The sequence below is a fragment of the Hyaena hyaena genome, unplaced genomic scaffold (genome assembly GCF_003009895.1).
Source record: "Hyaena hyaena isolate Hyena2069 unplaced genomic scaffold, ASM300989v1 scaffold_282, whole genome shotgun sequence".
NCBI classification, from domain to species: domain Eukaryota; kingdom Metazoa; phylum Chordata; class Mammalia; order Carnivora; family Hyaenidae; genus Hyaena; species Hyaena hyaena.
The window spans coordinates 1,301,297-1,329,042 of NW_024080915.1; the positions used below are offsets into that span (position 1 = coordinate 1,301,297).

A 27,746-nucleotide genomic window follows, 5' to 3' on the forward strand; every position below is an offset into this window, starting at 1 on the left:
TAGAGGTACTACATGCTAACACAGACAATATGACACACAACCCCAGGGGGAAGACTCAGTGTAGAGGGGGCAGAGGCCACCAGTTTAGACTAAGAGGCTTTCAATGGATAGCTGAATGGACTAGATCTGCTGCTTCAGCTGTGAGCCTTCTTTGATGGTGACAGAACAGACGCCAGGCCTGGAGATCCCACAGGCCTACCCCAGGACACGATTAGAGCGCACAAACACGTATGGCACATTCTTATCCTCACAAAGCAGCGGAAGGTGCAGAATCATCTCCGGTGGCTCAGTGTCTGCAGCCGGCACGATGAACCAAGATGCCTCTGCTGAGGGTTCTGGTGGCTTCATTAGCTCCTTTCGGAAGCTGCTTGTAGTTACATGACTGCTGAACAAAGTCCAGTAGTTTCTTGGTGATGTGGGCGTCTGTGAGGGGGTAGGCCCTTGGATTTACTTCAGCCTTAGTCACAGCTGCAACTCCCAGGTCCTGCCACCCTTCTGGGAGACCAGCCATGTCAGAGCCGGGAGCACGAGCTTGGTGCTGTTTTTCTCTTTTTAATCTGCTTTTTGTAAATTTAATTTACAGGGGCCAATAAACATAGATGGGTAAGGGGAAAGACGTTTTCTCTCCCCTAGAATCTTCTTCTCTAAGTACTTGGCTTGTGATGTTCCTCTTATGGTTGCTCTGAGGGATAGGTAAATTTCAGATTATGATCACCAAAGAATAAAGCTTCTTAACTCATTTTTGCATACCTTTTCTTTTAATGTTACTTTTGAGTCTAATCTAGTTGGAAAAACCATGAAAAATCAGATTTCACACCTTTTCACAATTACCAGGAGGTTGGGCCACTACACCCTTTACATCCAGAATCAACTGAAACAATGCTTCCTTTACTCTCTTTTTTGATTACTATCCTCTAATTCTGGTTCTTTTCTTTTTTTAATTTCTTTTAATGTTTATTTATTTCTGAGAGAGAGAGAGAGAGTGCTGAGCAGGGGAGAGTCAGAGAGAAAGGGAGACAAAGAGGAGGGTCAGAGAGAGAGGGAGACAGAATCCAGAATCAGAAGCAAGCTCCAGGCTCTGAGCTGTCAGCACAGAGCCCAACGCGGGGCTTGAACCCACGAACCGCGAGATCATGACCTGAGCTGAAGTCGGACGCTCAACCCACTGAGCCACCCAGGTGCCCCCTAATTCTGGTTCTTTGTGAGTCATTCCTCTTTTTGTAAAATCGTCTTATATAAAAGACTTTTAAAATCCTTAGGTGTTTGCTTTGAGACAAGTTTCATGGGGATGTTCTTGTGCAGATTAAATAAAAATCTCATATTTGTCAACTCTTGGAAAAGTTCCTTTCCTACAATTCATTGATTTTTCATTTTCCCTCAATTTATTCTTTCAAAATACAAAAAAAAAAAAAGGATGCTTATGATACATTTTTGAAAGAGAGCTTTACAGAAAGTAGAAAATAAAATCACAGAAAGTGGTAATCCTATCATTCAAAGATATACAATACCACACTTGGATGTTTTAATCTCTTTTTTTCATTTATGGTGGGCATTTTCTGTCACTGCCTATAACGTAACTTTAATCGGTTGCCTAACATTTTATTGCTGTGGGGGTAAATATGCCTAACTTGACTAACCCTCATTTAGAACTAAGTCTAATTCTTAACTATTAAATAGAAGACTGGAGACAAGCATCTAAGTATGTGCTTCAACTAAAAGGCTAGTGGGTAAAAAGGTCAAAAATCTAAAAGGGTGGAGGATGTTCACCTTATTTTCATTTCTCTGAGGTAAACTTTTTTTTTCCAGACGTGTAGTTGTTGCGTTGTTTTCTTTTGTTCAGATCCTTTGTCCAGTTTTCTTCTAGAGCGGTTTGGGATTTTCTCCATTTCCCTTTAATTACCAACAACCTGAGGGGCCTCCTCTTCTACCCGCGCCCGCCCCATACGCCCGCTCAGTTTTCTGGGTGTGAAAAGCCGCTTTCCCAGGCGCAATCTCTGCGCGTTTTCACCGACTCCTCCCCGATTTCACCCGCCTCGAAAGGCGCGGAGGGGTGCCGTTTTCGCCACCGCACACTTCTGCGCAGGCGCAGTCCTCCAGCCCCCCCGGCCCCTCACAAAGGTGGCCCTCGCGGCCGGCCGGAAGTGGACGCTCAGCTCCCGGGGAGGGGCGCTGAGTACTACATTTCCCGAAAGGCTGCGGAATACGATGCCAGCGGCGGCTTGGTTGAACTGCCGCGGACTACACTTCCCGACGCGCCGCGCGAGACGTTTCCAGCGGCAGCTGAGGTAAACGACTGCGGACTACTCTTCCCGACGCGCCGCGCGAGGTACCGCCGGCGGGCTGCCGAGGGCGGGTCGACGCGGGAAGCTCCGGACGTGAGGCATGAGCGGCGCCCTCCCTCGGCCCGCGCGCGTCCTGCTACCTCCCCGAGCGAGGGTCGCGCGGCGCGGGGCCTAGCGGCGGGCATCTCGAGCCCTCGGCGTGCGCAGGGGCTGCTGCGGGCGCGCCGGGTGCCGGCGAGGGCGGCGGCCACCATGGAGGTGAGCGGGCCGGAAGACGACCCCTTCCTGTCGCAGCTGCACCAGGTGCAGTGCCCCGTGTGCCAGCAGATGATGCCCGCCGCGCACATCAACTCGCACCTGGACCGCTGTCTGCTGCTCAACCCCGCCGGGCACGCGGAGCCCACGGCCGGGCCGCACCGCGCCGGGGAGCGGGCCAAGGGGCTCTCGCCGCCCAGCGCCAAGAGGCGGCGGCTCTCTGAGAGCTCCGCGCTGAAGCAGCCGGCCACCCCGACGGCGGCCGAGAGCAGCGAGGGCGAAGGCGAGGAGGGCGACGACGGAGGCGAGACCGAGAGTCGGGAGAGCTACGACGCGCCGCCCACGCCCAGCGGTGCCCGCCTCATTCCCGACTTCCCGGTGGCCCGCTCCAGCAGTCCCGGGAGGAAGGGCTCGGGAAAGAGGCCGGCGGCAGCGGCCGCCGCGGCGGGCAGCGCATCTCCGCGGAGCTGGGACGAGGCGGAGGCGCAAGAAGAGGAAGAGGCGGTGGGCGATGGCGACGGGGACGCCGATGCAGATGGCGAGGACGACCCGGGCCACTGGGATGCGGACGCAGCCGACGCCGCTGCCTTCGGGGCCAGCGGTGCTGGCCGCCCGCACGCCCGGTCTCTGGCGGCGGAGGAGATTCGGCAGATGCTGGAGGGCAAGCCTCTGGCGGACAAGATGCGTCCCGACACGCTGCTGGACTACATCGGGCAGAGCAGAGCCGTGGGGCAGGAGACCCTGCTCCGGTCCCTCCTGGAGACCAACGAAATCCCCTCTCTCATCCTGTGGGGACCGCCGGGCTGCGGCAAGGTGAGTGCCGCCTTAACAGAAGGGTTCCGAGTATTGATCTTTATGGGGTCTGGCGTGGATCTGAGGGTCAGAGAGCCCTGGCGGAAGCCGTCGCCGAAGAATCCGCCCGTCCGTCCTGCATATGGAGGCCTGAGTGCAGGGCCTCAGGTACCATCTGAGCCCGGGCAGTGCCTGGCCCACAGGTGGAGTCAGTGATCGGTACAAAAAACGACACACCCCGCCAGATTTATGAGACACATTTTCTGGTCATTTTCAAAATGAAGATTTCTGAATCCGTAGTTTTACAAAAATATTTGGACTCTTAGATTTGATCTTTGTGTTCAGCGTGCACACCCACCCTCCCATTAATGATCCAGTTCTCAAGGAAACGACATGTTACAAATTGCAGGTTGTATATTCAGTTTGTAGGTATATGGGTTCAACTTTGGGTGGGGGGGAGTCAAAATTTGTTTTTGTTTGTTTCAGTTGTGTTTCCTTCCCCTCTTTGTAGCTATTGGTTTATTTTAACTTTTTTTTTTATCTTTGAGGATATATTTATTTAACAAGACTAATATGAAGACTCTTTTCCTTTTGCAAATTGTTTTCATCTACTATTTCCATAACTGTCTTCACAATGCTTTCTACCTTAGAGAAGAAACATCAATACATTTCTGTGTCCACCTTGTTAGGAATTAGCACATGTCCAGAGGAAGGCAGTTAGGATATTTGGGGTCTGGAAGACATGTCATTAAAAGAATACTTAAGAACAGTGGCAGAGTTAAGCAAGATAGAGAAGTCTAAGAGATGTTTAAGTATTTTTTTTTCTATCCACAGAGAGAGGAGGATGGTTTTTTCCCAGTTTTTCTTTCCAGCTTCATCTCCAACTCAATCACACCTTCCTTTGCCCTAGTTCCTAGAATGCATCTTGCTCATTTTGTGTATTCTTCACACTAATACTTTCCATTTGTCCAGGAATAAATCAGGTCTATCACAGATAACATTTTATCATGGTGGTATATTTAGTTGTTAACCCCATTTAGGAGATTGAGCAGGAGTATTATTAGTAGTTGTTCATGAACTCTATACATAAGATCATGAGAATGGCTAATCAGCCATTGGTGGACCAGATGGCAAGAAAAAACTCCCTAGAAAATGAGTAGGGTGAACTAATAGAAGATGCCAGGCAAGAGATGTAATGGGCTACCCAGTGTAGTGGTTGGTGATCAGTCACAAGCCTAGGCATATGTGATGTGAGCCCATAGGCTAGGGTTTGATGAAGAAAGAGCCACAGTATCTAATGGTACTATATAAGTTTTAAAAAATAAAGTGCCACCTTTCCATTCCTTCAAGACCAAATTTGTTCTCATTAAACACAGTTTTTCTTTATTCCCATTCTTAACTCTTACACTTTACTGTTAACAATAATAATAATGTTAATAACAGCATATGCACATTTATGGGGCACCTGGTTAAGTGCCAGTCACTGATCTCACCATCATTTTCTCATGACTGCTAACATGATCAAAGTGCTATTGTTTCATCTACTTCCAAAGTAGACATTCAGAGGTGGCAGCATGCAGTCCTCTTAAATGCTAGGGAGTTTTCATTGGTCTTTCAGTGCAAAGCCTCACTCCTTTTCTAGGCTGCACTGATAAGCTTCCAGTTGTAGAACTGATTGATTCTGTGGTTCTGCACTCCATTTCTATACCTAGTCCTTCAGCAGTAACGCTTTCTTGGCTGCAAGAGGTCACAGCTGTCACTCAGGCTCTGCTAAATCAAGACAGCCACTCTTTATGAGATTTCCAGAGATCTTAGAGTCCCCAAAAACAGAATTAAACAGGGTTAGGTATAAAGGAGAAAAGGTCAGGATTAGCCTAAGTTTTAGCTACTTCCCTCTTTTATTTTTAACATTTAAAAAATTTTTTTGAAAATGTGGTATGGTATTTTGGATTGTATCTGTGCTGCTGAGCATTCTTTAGAGTTCAAGTTGCTTGGTAAATAGTGCTGATGCTGCTTGTGTTAGTACCCATGGGTGTCTGATCAGCTTTCCAAACTCTGTGTGTCATATTTTCTAGACTACTCTGGCTCACATCATAGCCAACAACAGCAAGAAACATAGCATAAGATTTGTGACATTGTCTGCAACAAATGCCAAGACAAATGATGTGCGAGATGTCATAAAACAAGCTCAAAATGAAAAGAGCTTTTTCAAAAGGAAAACCATCCTTTTTATTGATGAGATTCATCGGTTCAATAAATCTCAGCAGGTATATTAACTCCTTTTCTACCTTTGGTCATTGTGAACATTAAAGTGAACTTAAAGTACGTGAGATCACTTTGAAAAGCGTAAAAATGCAAATGCTAAGGACTATTGCTATCATTAAGTTTTCTGTCTATAGATAGGTTTAGACTATCAGTCCATCTCCTTTAAGCCTGTTTCCCACTTTTTCTTAGTGTTTTTTTGGTGACAAGAAAATGCTTTCTCTATATGATAAATGAAAGTATTAGTATGGCCCTGAGCTATACATATCAGAAAAGCAGCTTGGGATCAAGTTTCTCATTTTTACAGATTTTGAATCTAAATACTAGGAGTCATAGTAAGCAGTTTACCATGATTGTAAGATCATTATTTTAAAATATTTAAACTTGTCTCCTATACAGTGTTACTTTTTCATTTTCAAAATGAAGAAGAGTGGTTTTCTGTGACCTCAGGTTCTCATCAAGGTGAATGTTAACAAAATCTAATCATTACTATCATTTAAATGGCTTTCTGAAAAAAGTAGAAAGACAATTTATTTATTTTTATAAACAAAGCCAAGCCATTTTTGTATTTTTCCTAAGTAAGCATTAACTTTTTTCTTCAAATATACTTTTTTCTTTGATAGATTTATTACAGCTTTTAATCAGAGAAAGAAATATTTTACAAAACCCTACTAAGCTTTTGTTCCTGATCTGAATCTCTTTTTAAGTGGATCCTTCAGAGTTCTGATAGGATGTTATTGCTCTAGGTTTCATTAGAACATTGACTCATCTTAGCATTTCTTCCCTGTAAAGCAACATCCAGTGTTTACATAGTCACCAATATATATTTACCAGGTTTGTTAGGAAGAGTAACTATTATGATTAAGTACTCATAAAAGAATAAGGTTTTAGAAACCCTAATGTTTTTTGTGTTTTCTTAGACTTCTACAAATAAATAGCTGCTATATTTAAGCTGTCTGTCAGTTAGGATAGAAGATAACTTTTCTAAGTTAAAAAAAAAGAAATGATTTATGTGAAAACTACAATAGAATTCTACCTTGAGTTATTAGTGTACCAGCAAATGGCCAGGCTTAGTCATTCACATTCCAAAAGATATGTTTTCAGCTTAAAACTGAGTTGCATTCTCCAAACAGTGCATCCATATCCAATGAGTATAAAGCTGTTCCAGAATTCAAAATTAGGAGAAGGAAAGAATAGCCAACTTACGTAGGATTCTGCAAGTTGTTGACTGGAATCAATTTCTTCTGTTTTCCTCCCATGATTAGGACACTTTCCTTCCTCACGTGGAATGTGGGACGATCACTCTGATTGGGGCAACCACGGAAAACCCTTCCTTCCAGGTCAATGCTGCTCTCCTAAGCCGCTGTCGGGTTATTGTTCTTGAGAAGCTTCCCGTAGAGGCAATGGTGACTATTCTAATGCGAGCAATCAACTCACTGGGAATCCACGTCTTAGACTCCAGTCGTCCTACTGACCCTCTGAGCCACGGCAGCAACAGCAGTTCAGAGTAAGTTGACTGTGGACAGTATCTTGGGGGCACACACCTCTCAAAGAATCCCCTGGCAAAGGGCCAGAAAGGGCCTGACAGCAGTAAGGAGAAGGTGGGAACAGAGAAGAAATGGTGATCTAGTAGTGAAAACAAAAGTAGGGGGAAGTAGTCAATTATACCAACAAGTATATCTCTGCAAGCCTTTCTTTTAAGATGCACCCTATATGGGGTGCATCTAATTTTTCAAACTTTAACATCATTTTGCCTGTTGTTTTAGTTTTTGGGTATTTGCTTTTGTGCTTAAGGATTTTGTTGTTTTCCTAACACTATTTTTAAAAGCCTTGGAACACTATGAGAAGGCTTACTCATTAGTTTGTTTCATGAAATAGATATAACTTACAAATGTTTTGAAATTTGTATTCAGATTCCAGTTTCTTTTTTTCTTCAGTTCACTCCTCTTTTTTAGAAATACTAAATAAAAATTAATGTGTTATCAAAAAAATTTAAATATTTTTAGAATTTTTTGTACACTTTAAAAGCCAAGCTCAATGCTATGAAAGTAAAGAAATTTTAACTGAAAATAACACATTAAAAGCCCTCTCTTCCCTTTTGGCAATCTATTCCTGTATCATGAGCACTGCATAAGTTCATTAATACACAGAGTATATATGGTGAATAATCAATTAGATTACTTGGGTCAGAGGTTTTCTTTATATTCCAATATATTCTTCAGATGTTATTCATGTGTCAACTGAAATAACACAGTGGAACATAATCTGGTCTGATGAGAGACTAATGCCTGCCTCTTCATGCTCTGGACCCCACAGCTGCTGGTGCCTGCCCTGAGGCCAAGTTCTGGAGCCACCCTTCTGTGAGGATTAAAGTACAAGACATAGTTTTAGGTTCAGGGTTTAGGTTTCAAAAGTCTCTCCCTGTGTGTCTGGCCTCTCCCATTTGCCCCTGTCTCTTGGATGAAGAATTATGTCGTGCCTCATGAAAGCCTTGAAACATGGCCAAGGACCCCCAGGCGCAACAAAGTCACATCATTTTAGGGTGGAATTGTGATGGCATAGCCATCAAAATTGTGGCTAAAAAGACATATGGAATCTGCTGGTATCAGTTAAATGTATTCATACTTAGGAGCCCTTTGTATGCTGGGCACTTATCAGGGTCAAAAGGGGCTACACACAGTCAACTTCTCACATCTAGTATAGCTTTCCTTTAAAACAACATCTTCATGGGCTGCCTGGATGGTTCAGTCCGTTAGGTGTCCGACTTCAGCTCAGGTCATGATCTCAACAGTTCGTGGGTTTAAGCCCCACGTCGGGCTCTGTGCTGACAGCTCAGAGCCTGGAGCCTGCTTCTAATTCTGTGTCTCCCCCTCTCTCTGACCCTCCCCTGCTTGCACGGTCTCTATCTCTCTCTCAAAAATAAATAAAACATTTAAAAAAAAACATCTTTACTATAAAACACATATAACCAAGTGATAAACATGGAAAGAAAGCGGGGGGAGGGATATCCCTACATATTTCTGTGTATTTTTCTTTCTGTATACTGGTTATCGTAATATATCTACAACTTTTTATCCTGCATTTTTATTAATCTAGGATAATTTTATTGATTTCATTCATGTCATGATTTCATGGAATTGTTACTCAGATACCCTCAGGTTTTTTCTCTCTCCAATCACTGCCATGCCATAATTAGGTGAGATGAGAAGGACAGTGGAAGAACCATGCAGCTCATTTTAAAAAGGATTTTTGCATCTTAACAGGATCTCCGAATCATTTGCATGCACATTAAAATTTGAGAGGATCAAGTGAAGGAATTAAAATTTCTCTTATTATTGAAACTGGGAGAATGATACAAAAGTGAGCCAATGATTCTTAATCTGCTAAAATTGCATTTCAGTCAGAGAAGACCTACTATGTCCTGTAGGTTGTTTACTTTTTTTTGCAGAGTGTAGCATAAGGGACGATTGCTCTGTTGCCCAGGTATCAAGAACCTTTTTCTTTAATACTATTGTCTAAGCAAACAGTGAAGTTAAAGATTATTAAATTTAAATGATGGGTCTACTTGTTAGCAGTTCTGACAAGTTAGAAGATGTCATAGGCCATAGAAAACTCTCTTAAGTGACTTTGTAACAGAAGCACCTGACCACCTCAGTTACCATGGAGAATTAAAAATGGATTTTTTTTCTTTCAATTTTAAGTGAAATTATACTTTCATATCTGTTGACTGGCTTTAAATATATATACATTCTCTTGGACATAAATTAAATTTGATTACACTAATCTAGCTAGAAAAACTTTTAACCCCAAATAATTACTTTCTCTGGGAAGCCATGAGTGCATTTGTAGTCTTATATTTTGGTGTCCTAGTTTAGAGCGAAATCTAGACTGTTTAAGGTTGTGCATGAGATGAGATGAGCAGGTACCAGTCTGAAAAATGAATCGTGCTGATGCTTAACACCATTCTTGATTTTTCTTGAGGAATTGTGAATTCTCATCTAGTATACCTTTGTACATGACAGATTCCCATTAGAGTGAAATAAGTGTTCTTTTTAAGCTTTTCCCTCTGTATTTATTTATGCAGCATAAACTGAAGGCCCTGCATATGCTAGGCATTGGCTGAGTGTTGAAAAGCATATTCCTGTGCCTTTAGAAAGTGTAGTATGTGATAAGGAGATAGACGAGTAAATTGGTTTCCTGGGGACATACTACGATTGCGATATGACCAAAGAGCAGTGGGGGATAGAGAAGAGGCCTCTAGAGTATGTGAAATCAAATATTTCACCTGCTGGATGAGGGAAATGCTGAGTTGAAGTTTGGACGATAAGCAGAACTTAACTAGATGAAATGGAAAACTCATTTTGGCAAGGGATAACAGTATGTGAAAGGCAAGGTGGTAGTAAATTGTATGATACATTCGTTATGGCTGAGTGGAAGAGTGGGTGTGAGGAAGTGATGGTCAGTGAAGCCAGAGAGGGAGGCAGAGCCAGATTATGAAAGATCTGTATTCTAAGGTCAGGTGAGCGATGTGGAGAGCTGTGGGAACCATAGAAAGTTTTTGAGCAAGAGAGTAAGTGACATGCTTAGCTCTATATTTTAGGAAGATAAGTATAGCATTAGAGAGGGTGGGTTGAAGGGAGTCAAGTCCCATCTTCCCCACCCCTCACCAGGCACCAGGAAGACCAGTTAGGAAGCTCTTGCAGTGATGCTAAAGACAAATGACAAATGCAGGTGACTTGAACAATGACGGCAGGGTCTACTCTGTAAAATTGCAAAATGAGGTCTGTATAGGCTTCAGTGTGAGGAGGGAGGAAAAAGGAGTGTCCAGGATGACTTTGATACCCAGTGACTGGGAAAGTAGTTGCATGCTTGAAAAGAAAGATAAAAGGAAGATGAGGTGTGGAGTTCAGTTTAGGACTTGTTCAGTTTGTGGGGCCTCAGGATGATTCATATGGAGAGGTTTGCAGTTAGATAAAGAAATCAGGAGAGCAGGAGAGATGTGTGATCCCAGAGATTTGGGAGCCACCAACACTTCAAGGATCATATATCCCACGTGTTTGAATAGGAGAACTGAAGAGGGCCAGGAAATAAGGATAGTGAGTTGAGGACTTGTCAGCATTTATTTTGTGAGGAGACAAAGTCCAGAAAGAGGAAAACCATAAGGATGCTTCAGCAAGAAGGAAGTACTCAACATTACTGAACCACTTAGGATTAGGTTAAGTTGCATATAACAGGGAAAAGGTCACATTAACTGGCATAACGAAGATAGAACTTTCCTTTTCATGTAAAAGAGTCTGAAGATAGACAGGTATAAAAAATGCAGTTCCTAGTCAGCGTCATGGTATCCTTAGGGACCTGGGCCCTTATCTTTTTGCTCTACTACCTTCAGCACATGACTTCAACCTCATGCCCCAAGGAGCTCTAGCCATCATACCTGCATTCCAGGCAACAAGGTGGAAGAAGGGCCAAAGAACAGCATCTTCCCTATACTCCCCCATGTTTACCACCTCACAGCTTTTGTGAGACATCTGCAAAATGGTACTCTGTATTCAGTCGTGATTTGATCGTGAAGAGAAAGATAGAGGCTGGTGATTTATGTTGAATTATCTGTACTGTAGCTCTTTTGGTTTGTATGGGTAATCAGTAGTGTTCATGTATTTTGCTAAGCATTTTGGTCACGTGATACAGTCAAGCATGTTATCTGTTTACTGGGTTGATTTTGGAGACCAGGAGAAAAAAAAATCCATGGTCTATCATCTGTTGAGCTTGTGATGCTGAAGATGAGAAAGTGAACGATAGTTTAGTCACTCCGAGAACTTGCAGCTTTGAAGGATTATAGATTCCACATAGTAGGACACATGCATATTCAAAAACACCCCTAAAGAATCCATTGTTTGTAGGCCAGATAACATGCATTCGTTTGTGGATATGAAGAGAGTAAAGTGAGGAGCCTTGATTGCCTTGTCACTAAGTAGGCAAAGTTCCAACAGTTGGTTGGAAGGATTAATGTAGCTCTGTCCTTCTGACATGAGGGTGCTGTGACATGAGACTGAGCCTTTTCTCTGATCACAAAGATGGCTGTAGGTTCATTTGGTTTGTTTTTATTAATTAATATACTATTAATATTATTGGCTGCCTTTCAGAAATAGCCTTTTCTAACACTTCAGTTAGAGAGAAAAAGAAAAGTAATGGATCACTAGAATAGGAAGTATCAATCAGGAGTTACAGGTTTAGTTAGAGTGGATTTTAATAATTCTCCTTAAAAATGATTTTATATAAAGAAAGAAAGGTACATTAGCATAAGTTATGAAAATTCTGACAAAAATAATGGCAACCAGGAACATCAGCCAGTCTCGTTGACATTCTTTCCTATTCCTGCCATCACAAATTATGGGTATCCCTTACTTTTTGGAAGTTCACATTATACCACTTCACATTCATAAAAGACCTACGTTAATACCTATTGCCACTAAATGGAAGAAATTTGAAGAGGATTTTTACTCTTACCTCAAAAAAAGGCAAAAGGCAAAAACAGCATTCAGCACTTGTTTTGCAATGAGTCATAGAGGCAGTACCCACCTAGCAGGATGAGTGGCAACACCAGGCTGCTTCCTTGGCAACTACACTTAGCATCTTGGCATCCTGCCACCATAGTTTTGTACTATGTCTGTGAGCATCTGCTTTATCTCAGTCTGTTTTGTACATCTGTTAGCTAGATGTGTCCTAAGATATCAGAAAAGCCTAAGAAAGGTCACTTTTTAGGTCTGAGAACACTAAAAACAATTTAATTGTAAATTAATGGTATTTGCCTCTTCAGTGCCATTTTGCCTTGCAAAAGGTTTCAAGGGAACACTATTCCTTTGGATAGTGGAGAAAACCTGTACCACAAACTGGGTGGGGTGGCCTACAACAATATTTTTATTGTTTTATTCTCTCACTGTTATAAAGACTGTCTGAAATCCAGCTGTTGGTAGGCCACATTCCCTCTGAAGGCTCTAGGATAGTCTTTCCTTCTAGCTTCTGGTGGCTTCTGGCATTCCTTGGCTTGTGGCAGGATCACTCCAGTTCTGTCTCCATCTTCACATGGCAGTCTTTGTCCCTCTGCCTTCTCTTTTATTGTCTCCTTTGAGGACATTTGCGACTTAGGGCCCATGCTAAATCCAGGATGATCTCATCTTGAGATCCTTAATATAGTTAAATTCACAGGTTCAGGGATTTGGATTTAGCCACATCTTTGGAGGTCACTATTCACCTCACTATTCCCTACCAGATATAAGGTATAGTGTAATTAGGAAAGATGTGTGCCTCCATGGATTTAAACACAAAAGAGATTTATATCTGTAAAGTTTATGTTCTCTCTTTTTGGAGAAAGTAGTTTTGTTTTGTTTTGTTTTGTTTTGTTTTATTTTTAGTCTTGTTTTCCTGGAAGCAGTAGAGTTGAGGGCTCTGCCTTGAAGATTTGCAATTCTAGAGAGAATGCTACTGAACAGGTTAAAATGATTCTTAAAATTCTAGTTAAAATGATTCTTAAAATAAAAATAGCTAACATATTGAGTGTTCGTGATATGTTAGGTATCGCTCTAAGATTTAATGTCTTATTTAATCCTATTTGATGTAGATGTTATCTCCTTTTATTAGAGGAGGAAGCTGAGGCACATTGCTTGAATGCGATGGAGCCAGCTTCTGAAGGCATGTTTCTAACTACAGGTGTGCCTCAGACATAACTAGAGTTTGGTTTCAGACCACTTCAGTAAAGCTAGTGAGATGAATTTTTGGCTCTCCATTGAATACAAAAGCTATGTTTACACTACACTAGAATGTGCTAAATGTGCAACAGCATTATGTCTAAAAAAGCAACATACCTTCCTTAATTTAAAAATTACTGCTGAGGGGCATCTGGGTGGCTTAGTCGGTTAAGCGTCCAACTTTCGCTTAGGTCATGATCTCGCGGTTCGTGGGTTCGAGCCCCGCATCGGTCTCTGTGCTGACTGCCAACTCAGAGCCTGGAGCCTATTTCAGAGTCTGTGTCTCCCTCTCTCTCTGACCCTCCCCTGCTCACGCTGTCTCTCTCTCTCTCTCTCTCTCTCCTAGAAATAAATAAAAATATTTTAAAAAATAAAATAAATAAAATAAAATAAAAATTACTGCTGAAAAATGCTGTCCATCATTTGAAATTTCAGCATGTCTTAATCTTTTTGCTGGTAGAAGATTTTGCCTTGATGTTGATGGCTCATAACTAACTGATCAGGGTGATGGTTGCTTAAGGTGGGATGACTGTGGCAGTTTGATAAAATAAGACAACAGTGAAGTTTGTTTCATTTGCATCAGTTGACTGTTCCTTTCACAGTTTCTTGGTAGCTTGTGATGTTGTTTGATAGCATTTTACCCATAGTAGAACTTCTTCTAAAGTGGGAGTCCATCCTCTCAAATTTGCCACTGCTTTACCAACTAAATTATCTAATATTCTAAATCCTTGTCATTTCAACAGTCTTCACAGCATCATCACCAGGAGTAGATGCCATCTCAGGAAACTATTTTCTTTGCTCATCTCTAGGAAGCAGTTCCTCATCCACTCAAATTTTGTCATCAGATGGCAGCAGCTCAGTCACATCTTCAGGTTCCACTTCTAGATCTAGTTTTCTGGCTATTTCCAGCCCATCTGCAATTACTTCCTTCTCTGAAGTCCTGAACCCATCAAAGTCATCCATGAGGATTGGAATCAACTTTTTCCAAACTCCTGCTCATGTTGATATTTTGACCTCTTCCCATGAATCACAAATGTTCTTAAAGGACATCTGGAATGGTGAATCCTTTCCAGAAAGTTTTCAATTGACTTTGATCCATCAGACGAATCTCTATGACAGTTCTAGCCTTACAGAATATTCCCTGAATAGTAAGACTTGAAAGTTGAAATCACTCCTTGATCCATTAGCCACAGAATGGATGTTGTGTTAGTAGGCATGGAAACAACATCTCCATCAGAGCTTTAGGATGACTAGGTGCATTGTCAATGAACAGTAGTAATATTTTGAAAGGAACCTTTATTTTCTGAGCAGTAGGTCTCCACAGTGGGCTTAAAATATTCGGTAAGCCATGTTGTCAGCAGATGTGCTGTCATCTAAGCTTTGTTGTTCCACGTATAAAGCACAAGCAGAGTAGATTTAGTATAATTCTTAAAGGCCTAGGATTTTCAGAATAATAAATGAGCATTGGCTTCTATTTCAAGTCACCAGCAGCATTAGCCCCTACCAGGAGAGTCAGACTGTCCTTTTAGGCTTTGAAGGCAGCCTTTGGCTTCTCCTTTCTAGCTAGGAAAGTCCCTAGGTGGCATCTTCTTTTATTAGAAGACTGTTTTGTCTACAATGAAAATCTGTTATTTAGTGCGACCACCTTCATTAGCTAGGTCTTTTGGATAACTTGCTGCAGTTTCTACATCAGCACTTGCTGCTTCACATTGAACTTACGAAGATGGCTTCTTGCCTTAAACCTCATGAATCAACCTCTGCTAGTTTCAGACTTTCTCTTGCCAACTTCCTCACCTCTCTTAGCTGTCACAGAATTGAAGAGAGGGCCTCCCTCTGTTAATTTCCTTCAAGAACTTCTCCTTTGCATTCATAAATTGGCTGTTTGGGTCAAGAGGCCTAGCTTTTGGCCTGTGTTGGCTTTCACCATGCCTTCCTCACTAACCTCAATTGTTTCTAGTTGGTTGTTTTTTTTTTTTTTTTTTAATGTTTTGTTTATTTCTAGGAGAGAGAGAGAGAGAGACAGCGTGAGCAGGGGAGGGTCAGAGAGAGAGGAAGTCACAGACTCTGAAACAGGCTCCAGGCTCTGAGCTGGCAGTCAGCACAGAGCCTGACGCGGGGCTCAAACCCACGAACCGCGAGATCATGACCTAAGCGAAAGTCGGACGCTTAACCGACTAAGCCACCCAGGCGCCCCAATCGTTTCTAGTTTTTAAAGTGAGAGGCATGCAACTCTTCCTTTCACTTGAACACTAAGTCGCCACTATAGGGTTATTAACTGGCCTGATTTCATTATCGTGAACCTGAGGAGGAGACATACAGGAATGACAGGTTGATGGAGCAGTCAGAACTCAAATATTTATCAGTAATAAATTCTCTGTCTTATGTGGGTGTGGTTTGTGGCACCCCAAAACAGTTATAGAATAGTAATATCACAGATCACTGATCACATATCATCATAACAAATAATAATGAAAAAGTTGAAATATTGCAAGGATTATCAGAATCTGACCTAGAGACATGAAGTGATCAATTGCTGTTGGAAAAATGACACTAATAGATGTGCTTAATGCAGGCTGGCCACAAACCTTCAATTTGTAAAAATAAAAAAAAAATGTCTGAAGTGCGGCCAGAAGCACTGTAAGGGAGCTGTGCCTGTACTCAGTTTAGAAGGATCTAGGAATAAGTGAAGCGAGTTACTTTTACTTAGTACCACGTTAAAATGCTCCTGGTGAGAGGCACCTGGGTGGCTCAGTCAATTAAGCATTCAACATCAGCTTAGGTATGATCTCATGGTTCATGAGTTCGAGCCCCGCCTCGATCTCTATGCTGACAGCTCACAGCCTGGACCCTGCTTCAGATTCTGTGTCTCCCTCCCTCTCCCTCTCTCTCTCTATCCCTCCTTTGCTCACTCTCACTCTCTCTATCATTCTCTCAAGAATAAATAAACATGAAAAAAACTTTTAATGCTTCTGGTGAGTATTAACATTCTAATCTTTCTCTGTGTTCCTTTGTATGATAACAGTTTTAATTTGTAAAGGATTAGGAAAAAAAAGATTCTCATCTATAATTTAGCAGTAGTGCCTTTAAAATTTTTTTTTTATTGTTTATTTATTTTTGAGAGAAAGAGAACACAAGCTGAGCTGTCAGCACAGAGCCTGACATGGAGCTTGAAGTCATGAGCCGTGAGATCATGACCTGAACCAAAGTTGGATGCTTAACTGACTGAGCCACCCAGGCGCCCCAGCAGTAGTGCCTTTTAACCAGATATACATACCACATTTATCAGGAATACATTTTGAAAATATAGTTGACCCGTGAACAACATGAGTTGGAACTACATGGGCCCACTTATACACAGATTTCTTAAAGTACAGTACTGCAAATGGATTTTCTGAATAACCTTTCCTCTAACTTACCTTATTGTAAGAATACAGTATATAATACCCATAACATAAAATATGTGTTAATTGATTGTTTTTGTTATTGGTAAGGCTTTTGTCAACAGAAGGCTATCAGTAGTTATATTTTGGGAGAGTCCAAAGTCTTATGTGAATTTTTTTTTGTTTTGGGGGTCATTGCCCCCTAACCCCCACATTGTTGAAAGGTCGGCTATTTCTGTGCTGGGGGTTGGGGGGTCTGTCCCTGGAGATTTTAGAATCAGCAAATCTGTGATTATATATACTACATCTTATTTTAGGATAGTTCTGTATAATCTGATGCACATCCCTGGTTGAGGACCACTGTTAGGTAATTGTTACCCTGACCATGGAATGTTCTTTTTCTTTAGTGAAAGAGATTCACACAGTATTGTTTTGTAACTTAGGAAGAGAGTTTAACTGAGCAATACTTTTTTGTTGTTGTTCTGCCATGAAATAACAGCTACATTTTCACTTATTTCACTCCTCCTCGAACTTAAACATCCTGCCATCTAAAAAGAATTCTCTGGGGTACCTGGATGGCTCAGTCGTTAAGTGTCCAACTTCGACTTGGGTCATGATCTCACAGTTTGCGAGTTTAAGCCAGGAGTCGGAATCTGTGCTAACAGCTCAGAGCCTCAAGCTGCTTCACATTCTGTGTGTGTGTCTCTCTCTCTGCCCCTCCCCTGCTCATGCTCTTGTCTCTCTCAAAAATAAATAATAAAACATTAAAAAACTTAAAAAAAAATAAAATAAAAAGAATTCTCCAAATCCCAGTATCAACCACCAGAAAAACAGTGTGCAGAAAGGTTCAGGCCCTTGGAAGGAAAAATGAAAGGGGGAAGTCATCCTTGGCGGTGTGCTTCCCATGTTCCTCCTAAGACTGAAGCATTTTTCTTCAGTTAGCGAAATGAGGCAAAGTCTTTATTTCTACATCTGTAAACTGGAGATACGATCTTTTCCAGTGCACCTATTTTAACCATTTTTTAAATTATGGAACAGTTTTTTACAATATAATTTATTATCTATTTCTTAGGAGGATATGATGCAAGTTCAAATGCTCTATCCCCAAAGTAGATATCCCCAAAGATTTTGCCTTATTAATTCTGTTCTAACTTGGAAAGTTACTTCCAAAATTTTAAGTTTATGCTTAAGTTTTAAAATAATGTCTCTGGACTAGGAGCACTCTTTCATAATAATTTATGCAATAGTTAACTGTTGTCTGAAGAGTTTTGCAAATCTCAATATAAATATTGCTTAGTTCATTGTTCTTGGCATGAGTACTCATGTGTTTCCTCTTCTAGGATCACAAGATATTTTAACACATTTTATTACTCTTCATAATCAAGGTGGTGTAAATTGGGGTTCAGGATATATTGGAAGATAGATAGAACTTTTTGAACATCTGTAGTGTTCTTAATAGCAAATTTCCATTAGGTAATTTGCTTCTGTGACCATTGTGAGTGCTGTCAGCAGTTGCCTTTTATTACTTGAACAGAGTTGCTGACAGATTCATTTGTGTTTAAAAATACTCATCGTTTTGGACAGGGGTGAACTTTGGAATGTAGAAAGTAACAAGGGAGAGAAAGAATAGAGCAGTAGGAGCCTGGGTGAAAGCTCTTAGCTCTGGTTTTATTGTGGCAGCTCTCTCACTCCCCGTGATGCCAAGCCTGATTTTAAAAAATAGCAATAATATAACTCAGACTTTAGTTAAGAGTTTAAAAATTTAAGGAAGGATCCTGTTTTCCAACCACATAAAATACCCATTTAAAGGCCTGTTCACATTATGCTATTTATAAATCTATGGAGCAGTCTGCTAGTTGGCTTCTTTCGTAAATAAGGCCTACTTGCTGACTGTATGAGGATCAGTGGAAATGGGGCAGTATAGTCAATACTAGAGAATATAAGGATACCCATCTTTTTTCTGTTCCCCAAAGCACTTTGTGCTGCTAAATATATACAGTGGATAAATTCATAGAAAGAGGATATATACCAAAATATTAATACTAAGGTAGTACAGCAATAGGTGACTTTTACTCTTTGTCTCTCTTTTTCAATACATTTTGTAAAAAAATAAAATAATATTCAGAGTTCTGAATGCTTGATTTTCAAAATATTTAATTGTTAAAGATGTAAACTATAGTATGATCTCAATTTTGTTTCAAAATTTAGTTGTAAAGTTGATGGTTGCATGGGTGGATGGATCATAAAGGAAATACAACATAATACCTAGTAGCTATTATCTCTAGGTGGCACAGAAAAGGGTTTTGTTGTTGATGTTTTAATGTTTTTTCATATGTTATTATTTTTAAAAAATAAACATTTCACTTTGAGATTGTGGGAAAAAATTGAAATTAGTCCATTCATCGTGCAGATATTGAATGCCTATTCTCTACCAAGCACTAGGAATGTAAAAAAAGAATAAAACATAATTCCTGTCCTTGAGGCCTCAACGTTTAGTGGATATGGAGAGATGACAAATGTGATCAACAAATGGCCTGACTTCTGGTGATGGCTCAGTCAGGATTGATTAGGGCTCCTGCTGTACTCTTTTTCCTTCCTACAAATGATCCTGTGGGCTCTTTGTTGCTAGGAAACTTTCCAGAGGTGGAAGGCTTTGCTTTTATTAGTTCTGAGGCTGAAATGAGATGTTCAGGCAATTTTGGTTTTCCCTTCCCACCTCTCTCCCCTCCCCCCTCACATGCACACATGTGTGCACACACACAAAAACTGTGTGCTGTAACCAGGCCCCAAGGGTGCCCTTCCCTTTAAGGCACTTCGAATGCTACCACACTCCCTTTAATGTTAGTCCCTCATAACACATTTTCTTTAGTATGTAATGTCTGTTGCCTTCTTCCAAATCATCTAGAGTCTGCTAAACAATGTCTGTCTGAGAAATGTTTCCTTGGCTTTACAAAGTGCCAGTGATGTAGGCCTTGAGTATGTTTTGAGTATCTGTCTGGTCAGGAAGGGAGGGAGTTGGGCTTCTAACTGTAACCATCTCTCTGGGGCCTAGGCAACTAGCTGTCAGGAGTCTGATGAGAGAGTCATTCATTATCAAGCTAAGACAAAACAGGTGCCTTATGGGTGGTGAGAGATGAGAAAGTTAGTCTTGGCTTTGATAAATAAAGGGTGAGATGAGGCAGTCTTTAAGATGTTAGAAACATCTTTTAGTGAATGAAATGCAAATTGCTGTTATTTAGGCTATTCACCAAAGTGAAGTAGTAGGTGAGGGGGTGTATGGTAAGGAATTATGCATGGACCTTCATAGATAAGCTGGGTCCTCTTTCACGGACTGAACCTCCCCTCCCCACCATCCCTCGTTGGCTCAGCTCAGTTGATGCCTGTGCGTGGTTTTCCAAGTAGCTGATTTGGACAGTCCTAATTGGCTTATTAATTACTAAAAACATTTTCAGCTGAAAGTTGGCAATGACATGGGTGAGCTGTAACTGAAAAATTATTTTTGCTTTGCAAATGTGCAGCTAACAGCTAGCCAAGAATTAGTTAGGACTCCTTTAAGTAACTAAATACGTGAAATATTTTGTCTCACTAGAATAGAAATAGAAAAGTTTACTGAATTAGACTTGGGAACAAATCCTAATTAGAACTGTATGAAGGTCCACATTTAGAAATGTGATGGTAGGTGCCTGACCTAAGGTCTTACAGCCAAGTTCTGTCAGTCTTTTGTTAGATACACAGGCTAGTGACCTCTCTGCTACTCTGTGCAGGCTTTAGGTGATTAATACCTACCCTCTTGGAAGCATGCCCCAGGCCAAAATCCCAGAGGCCTGCTTCTAGTTCTTGTGGTTTGTTTGTAAAATTGAGGGAATTGAACTGCATGATATGATTCTGACCCTGCCCTGTTTGGGAAGTAGTCTGAGCACACCTGTCTCGTCAGGATGGGGACTGTTTGAAGTATGTTTTCTGTACACTATAGTGAAGTCTTGGTGTTCCTGTGGTTTTTACTCTTCTCAAGGATAGAACCACATATCTTTTCATGTCTCCATCATACATGGCTTCTGCATGTGTGCTTACACAGTAAAATAATCTCGTGACTCAAGGTCAGTTCTCCATCTAGATAATGCTTAACAATGTTGACAACATGAATTAGGGAGAGAGGGCAGAAGCCTTGAACCTAAGGTAGCTTTTAGTGACCTTGCTAAGACATAGCAGTTCTGTAAGAAGTGCTACAGAATAAGTGCAGAGCATGAAAGTGGTAGTAACTAACCTTGCTTGTGTTGCAGACCGTCCGTGTTCATAGAGGATAAAGCAGTAGACACTCTGGCTTATCTTAGCGACGGCGACGCCCGAGCTGGATTGAACGGACTGCAGCTGGCAGTGCTGGCCAGGTTAAGCTCTAGGAAGATGTTTTGTAAGAAGAGTGGGCAGACCTATTCTCCTAGTAGAGTTCTGATCACTGAAAATGATGTGAAGGAAGGCCTCCAGCGATCTCATATTTTATATGACCGAGCAGGTAAGTAAACGAAATGTGAAAAGAGGGTAACTTTAATGAAGTAAGGTGTGTCCTTATACTCACATCCCAAGCTTCTGACTTTCAGCTGAGTTCAAAACATGAACTTGATTCTCAGCTGGATCTCCATATTGGTAATTGAATTAGACCTCCAACTCAGAGCCTGATTTCAAAGACCTAGCTTCCTAACCTTTCTTTTGAGAGGCACAGAGCAGAAGCTGTCCTGATAAGAATTGAGAGCTATCATGTTTGAAATTGCAGGCTTTAAACTTTCCTTGTAAGATAGGTTTGTATTTTTCCGTTACTCTCTGATATAGTGCTTTTTAGAATATAAGTATTTTTGAAAGCCCCTCTGTTTACAATTGATAGTAATTTTTGTGATCATTTGTAATGGCAGTAAATAACAGGACTTTTGCAATAAGTGACTTATTTCTCTGAGTTTAATGAGAATTAAAATGCTTAATTTCTAGCTAAAAATGAAGTTTACATGGATCATGATGTGATGCTTTTAGTTTAATAGCTTTTTAAAAATATTAATTTTGCTGTGTATACTTATCTGTTTTTTGTAGCACTGCATTTACAGATATCAGATTTGAAACAATATTAAATGTCATAAGCACAGCACAGTCGTATCTTTTTATAAGATAAAGATAGCATACGGTAGATTAGGCTGGACTCTGGGGCTTGGATATTTGTGTGATTCTGGATAGAGTCATTGTAGTAACTGGAATAATTACCTTTAAAAGCTATGCCAGAAGAGGAAGCTGATCATTGAATATTCCAGATATCATGTAGGCAGTAGTACCTTGCCTAGAGTATTTCCAAATGTTTTTTGATGATGGAGAATACTTCTTACTGGTTAGAGAAGGAGGGTGGAAGAGCTTAAGAATGACTTTGGGTTCCAGGCACTGCCCCCTGATGAGTTGAACAGAAAACTGTGTGACTTTGGGGAAATGACAGAAGCTCTTTCAGCCTTAGTGTGCCTCAGTGATTGGGGTCAGAAATGGGGGTTGCTAATCGGCACTATGGATGCATTAGTAAGGACTTCTTAGAGACATTTAACAAAAGCCCTTTCTACTTTCTAATGCGGACATGCCTCTCAGCAGGACCTCTCCTAGCAGAGCCCAGAGATCCTAGGTGGCCAGCTATCTGTGCTCCTGAATGTCATATGAATGCTTGGAAAATCTGAAAAGTAAAGCATTCTGGTCTTGGAACTTTGCTTTACTTTTGACCAAATATAGGAATTGGAGATATGAATAAAAGTTTAAATTTTAAGAGGTAAAAAAAGTATTTCCACATACTGGACTCTCCATTGTTTCTGGGGGTTCCAACAACGGGGTCCCTCTCCTTCTTGTACGTGTCCTAAAGGAAGTTCTTCACTTTGACTGGATGGATTGGAACTGTTTTTTCACATTTTGTCAGACTCTGATTTAAAAACCAAAAAGCTACCATTTAACATAACATTAGCATTGAATACTTGAGTATCTTATACACATTGATTTTTTTTTAATTCTCAAAATTACCATAGGAGGTAGTTATTATATTCCCATTTTGCAGTTAACAAAGCTTGCCCTAGTTCCCAAACAAGTAGTAAAGCATCCTCAACTCAAGGTGCCAGACTGTTTCCTAGGACTGTGTCCTTCCCCACTATTGGTGCTGCCTCCATACCAGCCCATCCTGAGGTCCCCAGTTTCCCACTAGAGCACGCTCACTCACACACAATAACACACACTCACGTGAGTACACACACACACACACCCATACACACACAGTGGATGTCAGACATGTCTAGTCATAGGGTTTCTACTTCTTAGGGCTCATATTCCGTCCAGGGGAGCCATACACAATGGGGACAACTTTCTCTGTGGCTCTTGTGTTGCCCCCGGAAGGTCTGGGGACAATAGGAGGCTGCCTGGGGTCAGGTCTCGAGAAACCACACATTCTACAAGTCTTACACTTAATGTGACCCCCACCCCACCCCCCGCCGCTGTCTCCAGCATACCCCACTGTAGAGTAGCAGCACAATCGTCGATCTGTAGACGCTCATGAATATAGTTCGGATCCTAGAGAATTGTCCTCTTCCAAGCTGTGTTCCATAAATAGGGATGATCGAAGCATTGCCCTGGAAACCTGCTAGCTTATACTCTTAGGCCTTTTTATAACTCTGGTGAGACAAAAATCCCCACCCCCACAATTTTAATTATTTCTTTTAATGTTATCTAGTGTATAGCTACTCACTTGTAGGTTCCAGTAACTAGCTCAGATATTTCTGCATCAGAGTAAAGACATTTCTAAATGAGAACAAATTCTCTGCCTTGCATTAAGGTCAGGATTCTACATAAATAATGTGAAATTTTAGGTTAAAAAGTGGTATATGATGAAGCAAAACTGAAAGCTAGCATAGAGTAGTATCTAATGCTTATATGTTTCTACAGTGCTTACTCCATACCAGGCATACATTAAGACTCAGTCCAGTGAGCCTTGTAGTCTTCTAATCCCCACATTACAACTGAGAAGCCCAAGGCATAGAGATGATAGTAACTTGCTCATGGTCATGGCTAGTAAGTGTGGCACTCAAACCCAGACTGCCTGGCTTAAGAGCTCATGTTCTTAACTGTATTTACTTTCAACGTTGACCTGCAGTAAAGGTATGAGAAAGTGAGTAATGCTTGTGTCAGGGAGATTCATTGCCATCTTCTCATTTACATTTGACAGAAAGAGAGGCAGAGGTGGCTTCTTTCATGGCCAGGCCTGTGAATATGGGGTGTGCCAGAACCTTGTGGAGTTCACCCAGAACACTCTCCTAACCAGCCACCGTGACATTGTGACTTAGCTTAGGAAGCCGTGAACTAGAGGACAACTCCACTTGTCCACAGAAATCTGGTGGCTGAGCTGAAGCCATTGATCTCCCTTCTTCCTGAACAGGAGATGCTCAGGTCCCTGCAGTTAGCCTCCTGGGTCTTTCCTCCTTGGCAGGCCAGCATCTTGTCCCATGAAGGCCAAGTATTGTCTTACCAGCATTGTCAGCTGCTGGGACTTGTTCCCAGAGCCCAAATGGTATGCAGAGCAGGTCATGGTCTCACCGTCCACATTGGTGCTTGCATGGAAGGAATATAAGAATAGCTCCCCTGCTCTTGGCTCAGGAAGAGGCTTCCCTCTCCTGGAACTTAAGGAAGATAGGATGGTCAGAAAATCGTGAAATGTGTGCAAATACAAATGTTTAATTATAATTTTCTCTTCTTATATGTTTTTTAAAAGCACATTTCACTGATTTTTTTACATGTGAATCCTGGGTGGAAAGTGGGAGGAGACCAAGTGGTGAGGGCGAGGGGCTACAGTGCTTTCCTTGTGAGAGCTGTCAGTCCATGTGTCTGCCCTTCTCGGATCCGGCCACGTGGGTGTCCTACACCAGATTTAAGTGACCACAGCCTTGAGATACTGGAAAGGACACTGAGGAACAGAGGGGCTATAACAACTGTCCTTGCCACTTGACTCTCCATCCTAATGGCTACAAACAGACCCAGGGTCAGTTTTCCTTAGGGGGGCATACAGTAGAACCTGAACATCAGAATCCCTCTCCTTCCTCACTTGGCTATGGCAGTCCAGCAGGGCCCCAGAGAACTGCTTCTCCTCATCTGGTCTGTGTTCATTCGCCGCATGGGCAGCACAGGTTCTGTGGCAGCCTCCTTCTCTGAAGGGAACCAGGTTACCAGACACCCCCACGGGCCGCATGGAGAACTGCATAGGTCTGCTCCACGCTCATGGCATTGTGCCCTCCCGCTGAGCAGCTGAGGACAGCTGTTAGACCCCACTCTCCCCAGGCTTTCCTGGGTCCCTTATCTAAATCTAAGCCTCCTTAAAATCAACCAAGTGAAGCAAACCTATGGCTCGGATGACCCTCCTGTGAGCTTTGTGTGTTCCCACTTCTGACCCACAGTTGAGCAAGTACTTTTTGTGGTGTCTAGGAGAAGAGCATTACAACTGCATCTCTGCACTTCATAAGTCAATGAGGGGCTCAGACCAGAGTGCCTCTCTCTACTGGCTTGCACGCATGCTTGAAGGAGGAGAGGACCCGCTATACGTGGCAAGGAGGCTTGTGAGGTTTGCCAGTGAGGACATAGGTGAGTGTTCTCGGAAGGACCCGAACCTTGGTGTTCACGGAGGATGGGGTTGCGTGGTGTTGGGGGCAGGAATGCTGCTGCTTTTTGGCCTAAGAATTTCTTGGTGGCATGTGGACAGGTAAGGAGAAGATAAGACAAGTGTAGACTCACTGGTTTATTTTTTGGCATTGAATGTGTACTTTTGAGTGTCTGTGTTCCTAAAGTCATCACTGTTTACTCTTCAGTAGTGATTTTCCTAACGTGAGTATTGAAATAAAATATTTTAAATGCTTTGCAGTCATGGGTTCAGGTTTTCAGTGGGACAGCTCCTGAAATAGAAATGGAAGATTCTAGACACTAAAGAAGATTAGAAAAACTTTACTTTTCTTTGGTGTTAATAGATGTTTTGTTTTTCATGTGTCTGTCCTTGTGACTGTATGGCCTTTGTTTCTCATGTTTGTCGTTTATACTCTCTTACTTTTCTTACCAGAGGTAGTTTTTATCCATGAGGAAACAATTTACCACTCAGTAAATATTTCTTGAATAAGCTAATGAGATCAGAGGAAAGTCTATCCAGTTTGCTAAATGGGATTTTTTTGGTCAACTGAAGTCCACAGGCAGTGATGGTCTCTAGTAGCAGCAGCTTGTTGACAGGCCTGGGTGGGAGTGTGCACTGTGACTAAAACGTTCCTGTGTCTTTCTGTGTGTGTGACAGGTCTGGCAGACCCATCTGCGCTAACACAAGCAGTTGCTGCTTACCAAGGCTGTCATTTTATAGGCATGCCCGAATGTGAGGTAAAGTAATCAGCTCACTTCTTTGTTAATCACTTCCTTTTTCTTGTGCTGGTTCTTCATGGATTTGAACATCTATCCTACCATCAGCTTTAATGTGCGGGGCCAGCGAAGAAGCTGCTTGGCTTTTTAACTCTCAATTTAGAATCTTAGACTCTAGAGAGAGAGGAGACCTTAGGTGTCAACAGCAAGATCATGTTTTAAAACTTTTTAGTAGTCCTGGTTTCGGAGGAAGTGCTCAGGCTTTCCTGGGGCCAGAAATGTCGAAACTGCTGAACAGGAAGTTTCTATAAGTTCACCCACAAACAGCAGCTTCATACTTACCTGTTTTCTATGTTGGGATTTTAGGGGGAAAAAATCACTTGGTAGAAAGTTCTGTTTAACAAAAAATGTAAGTCATTGGTCTAGTTCGCCCCCTTGCCTCCTGTAGGAATTTCTTCTTCCCATCACACGTGGTTATGGAGGCTGTAGGCACAAAAGGGGGTAATAAAAGCATGGTGGGAATCTTTTCAGAATTAACTAGAGATGTCATCAAATATTCCACAAGACAGAAACTTTCTGGCACCTTCATAGTAAAATGTTTCCTTTTTGTCCTAGGTGCTTCTGGCCCAGTGTGTAGTCTATTTTGCCAGAGCCCCAAAGTCCATCGAGGTGTACAGCGCCTACAACAATGTCAAAGCATGCCTGCGAAACCACCAGGGGCCTCTGCCCCCCGTGCCGCTGCACCTGAGGAACGCGCCCACCAGGCTGATGAAGGATTTGGGCTACGGCAAGGGCTACAAGTACAACCCCATGTACAGCGAGCCTGTGGATCAGGAGTACCTGCCGGAAGAATTGAGAGGAGTTGATTTCTTTAAGCAAAGGCGATGCTGACTCTTGTAGGTTTTGACAGCAGAAGGATGGGTCTGTTTTTTAGGGAGAGAAAGAGTAACTGGATTGTGAAGTTGGTTGCCTGGTGAAGTTCAAAGAGACCAACATTTTGTGCCAGAAATGTCAGAGTTCTTAGGTGGAGGCACATGTACTTCAACTAAATGTGTAACATTGAAATTGTGTTCATTTGCACTCTGTGCAATGGTTATGCTTATGAAAATATCTGGCAGCTTTGTGCAATGAATTAATGTTATAAGGAATTATCTATTTTGTCATAGTATTTAAGTCATAATGTCATTTCAGAATTCAGTTCTGTAGGATTTTTTTCCTTTAAAAGATGTATATTCAGGGTAGTTTGAATTGGTAAAAAAACGTAATTGTGATTTAATACTGCATAGTGTTTTGGGTATTTTTTTTATATGCAAAGGTCTTATGAGCCAATAAAACTATTTCAAAGTACTCTTCAGTTCTTTTGTGTCTTTGCCCCCTGGGATCCTAGCTACCAACATCTGTTACCATCACATTTTGGGAGGTAAATACTGTGAAAGGAAAATTCCCATAGGTCAGAAGGTTGGAAAGCTTAGTGAGAAGTCAGTGTATCTTTTTGAAATTCAATTTTAATTTTTAAAAGAATACATAGAACTTTAAATGCTTATAAAAGAATGTAATAGTCTGTTCATGGCTCCAGTTTCTTCTCAAAGCTCCATGTTTATAAAAGATACATTTCTGTTTTACTTTTGTGTTTCCTAAACTTAAATACC

At 41.6% G+C, this 27,746-nt stretch overlaps 1 protein-coding gene and 1 pseudogene across 1 annotated transcript; one reads left to right on the forward strand and one right to left on the reverse strand.

Annotated features, from left to right (window-relative positions):
• Positions 1–2,536, reverse strand: LOC120241438 (annotated as a pseudogene).
• On the forward strand, positions 2,316–27,444 carry WRNIP1 (WRN helicase interacting protein 1). The gene is made up of 7 exons (XM_039246549.1): positions 2,316–3,350; positions 5,405–5,596; positions 6,857–7,098; positions 20,997–21,226; positions 25,189–25,344; positions 26,039–26,118; positions 26,713–27,444. Exons 1-7 carry the CDS (start codon positions 2,535–2,537, stop codon positions 26,986–26,988), a joined length of 1,992 nt encoding a protein of 663 aa, XP_039102480.1. The 5' UTR covers positions 2,316–2,534; the 3' UTR covers positions 26,989–27,444.
• Positions 27,445–27,746: the final 302 nt, after the last annotated feature.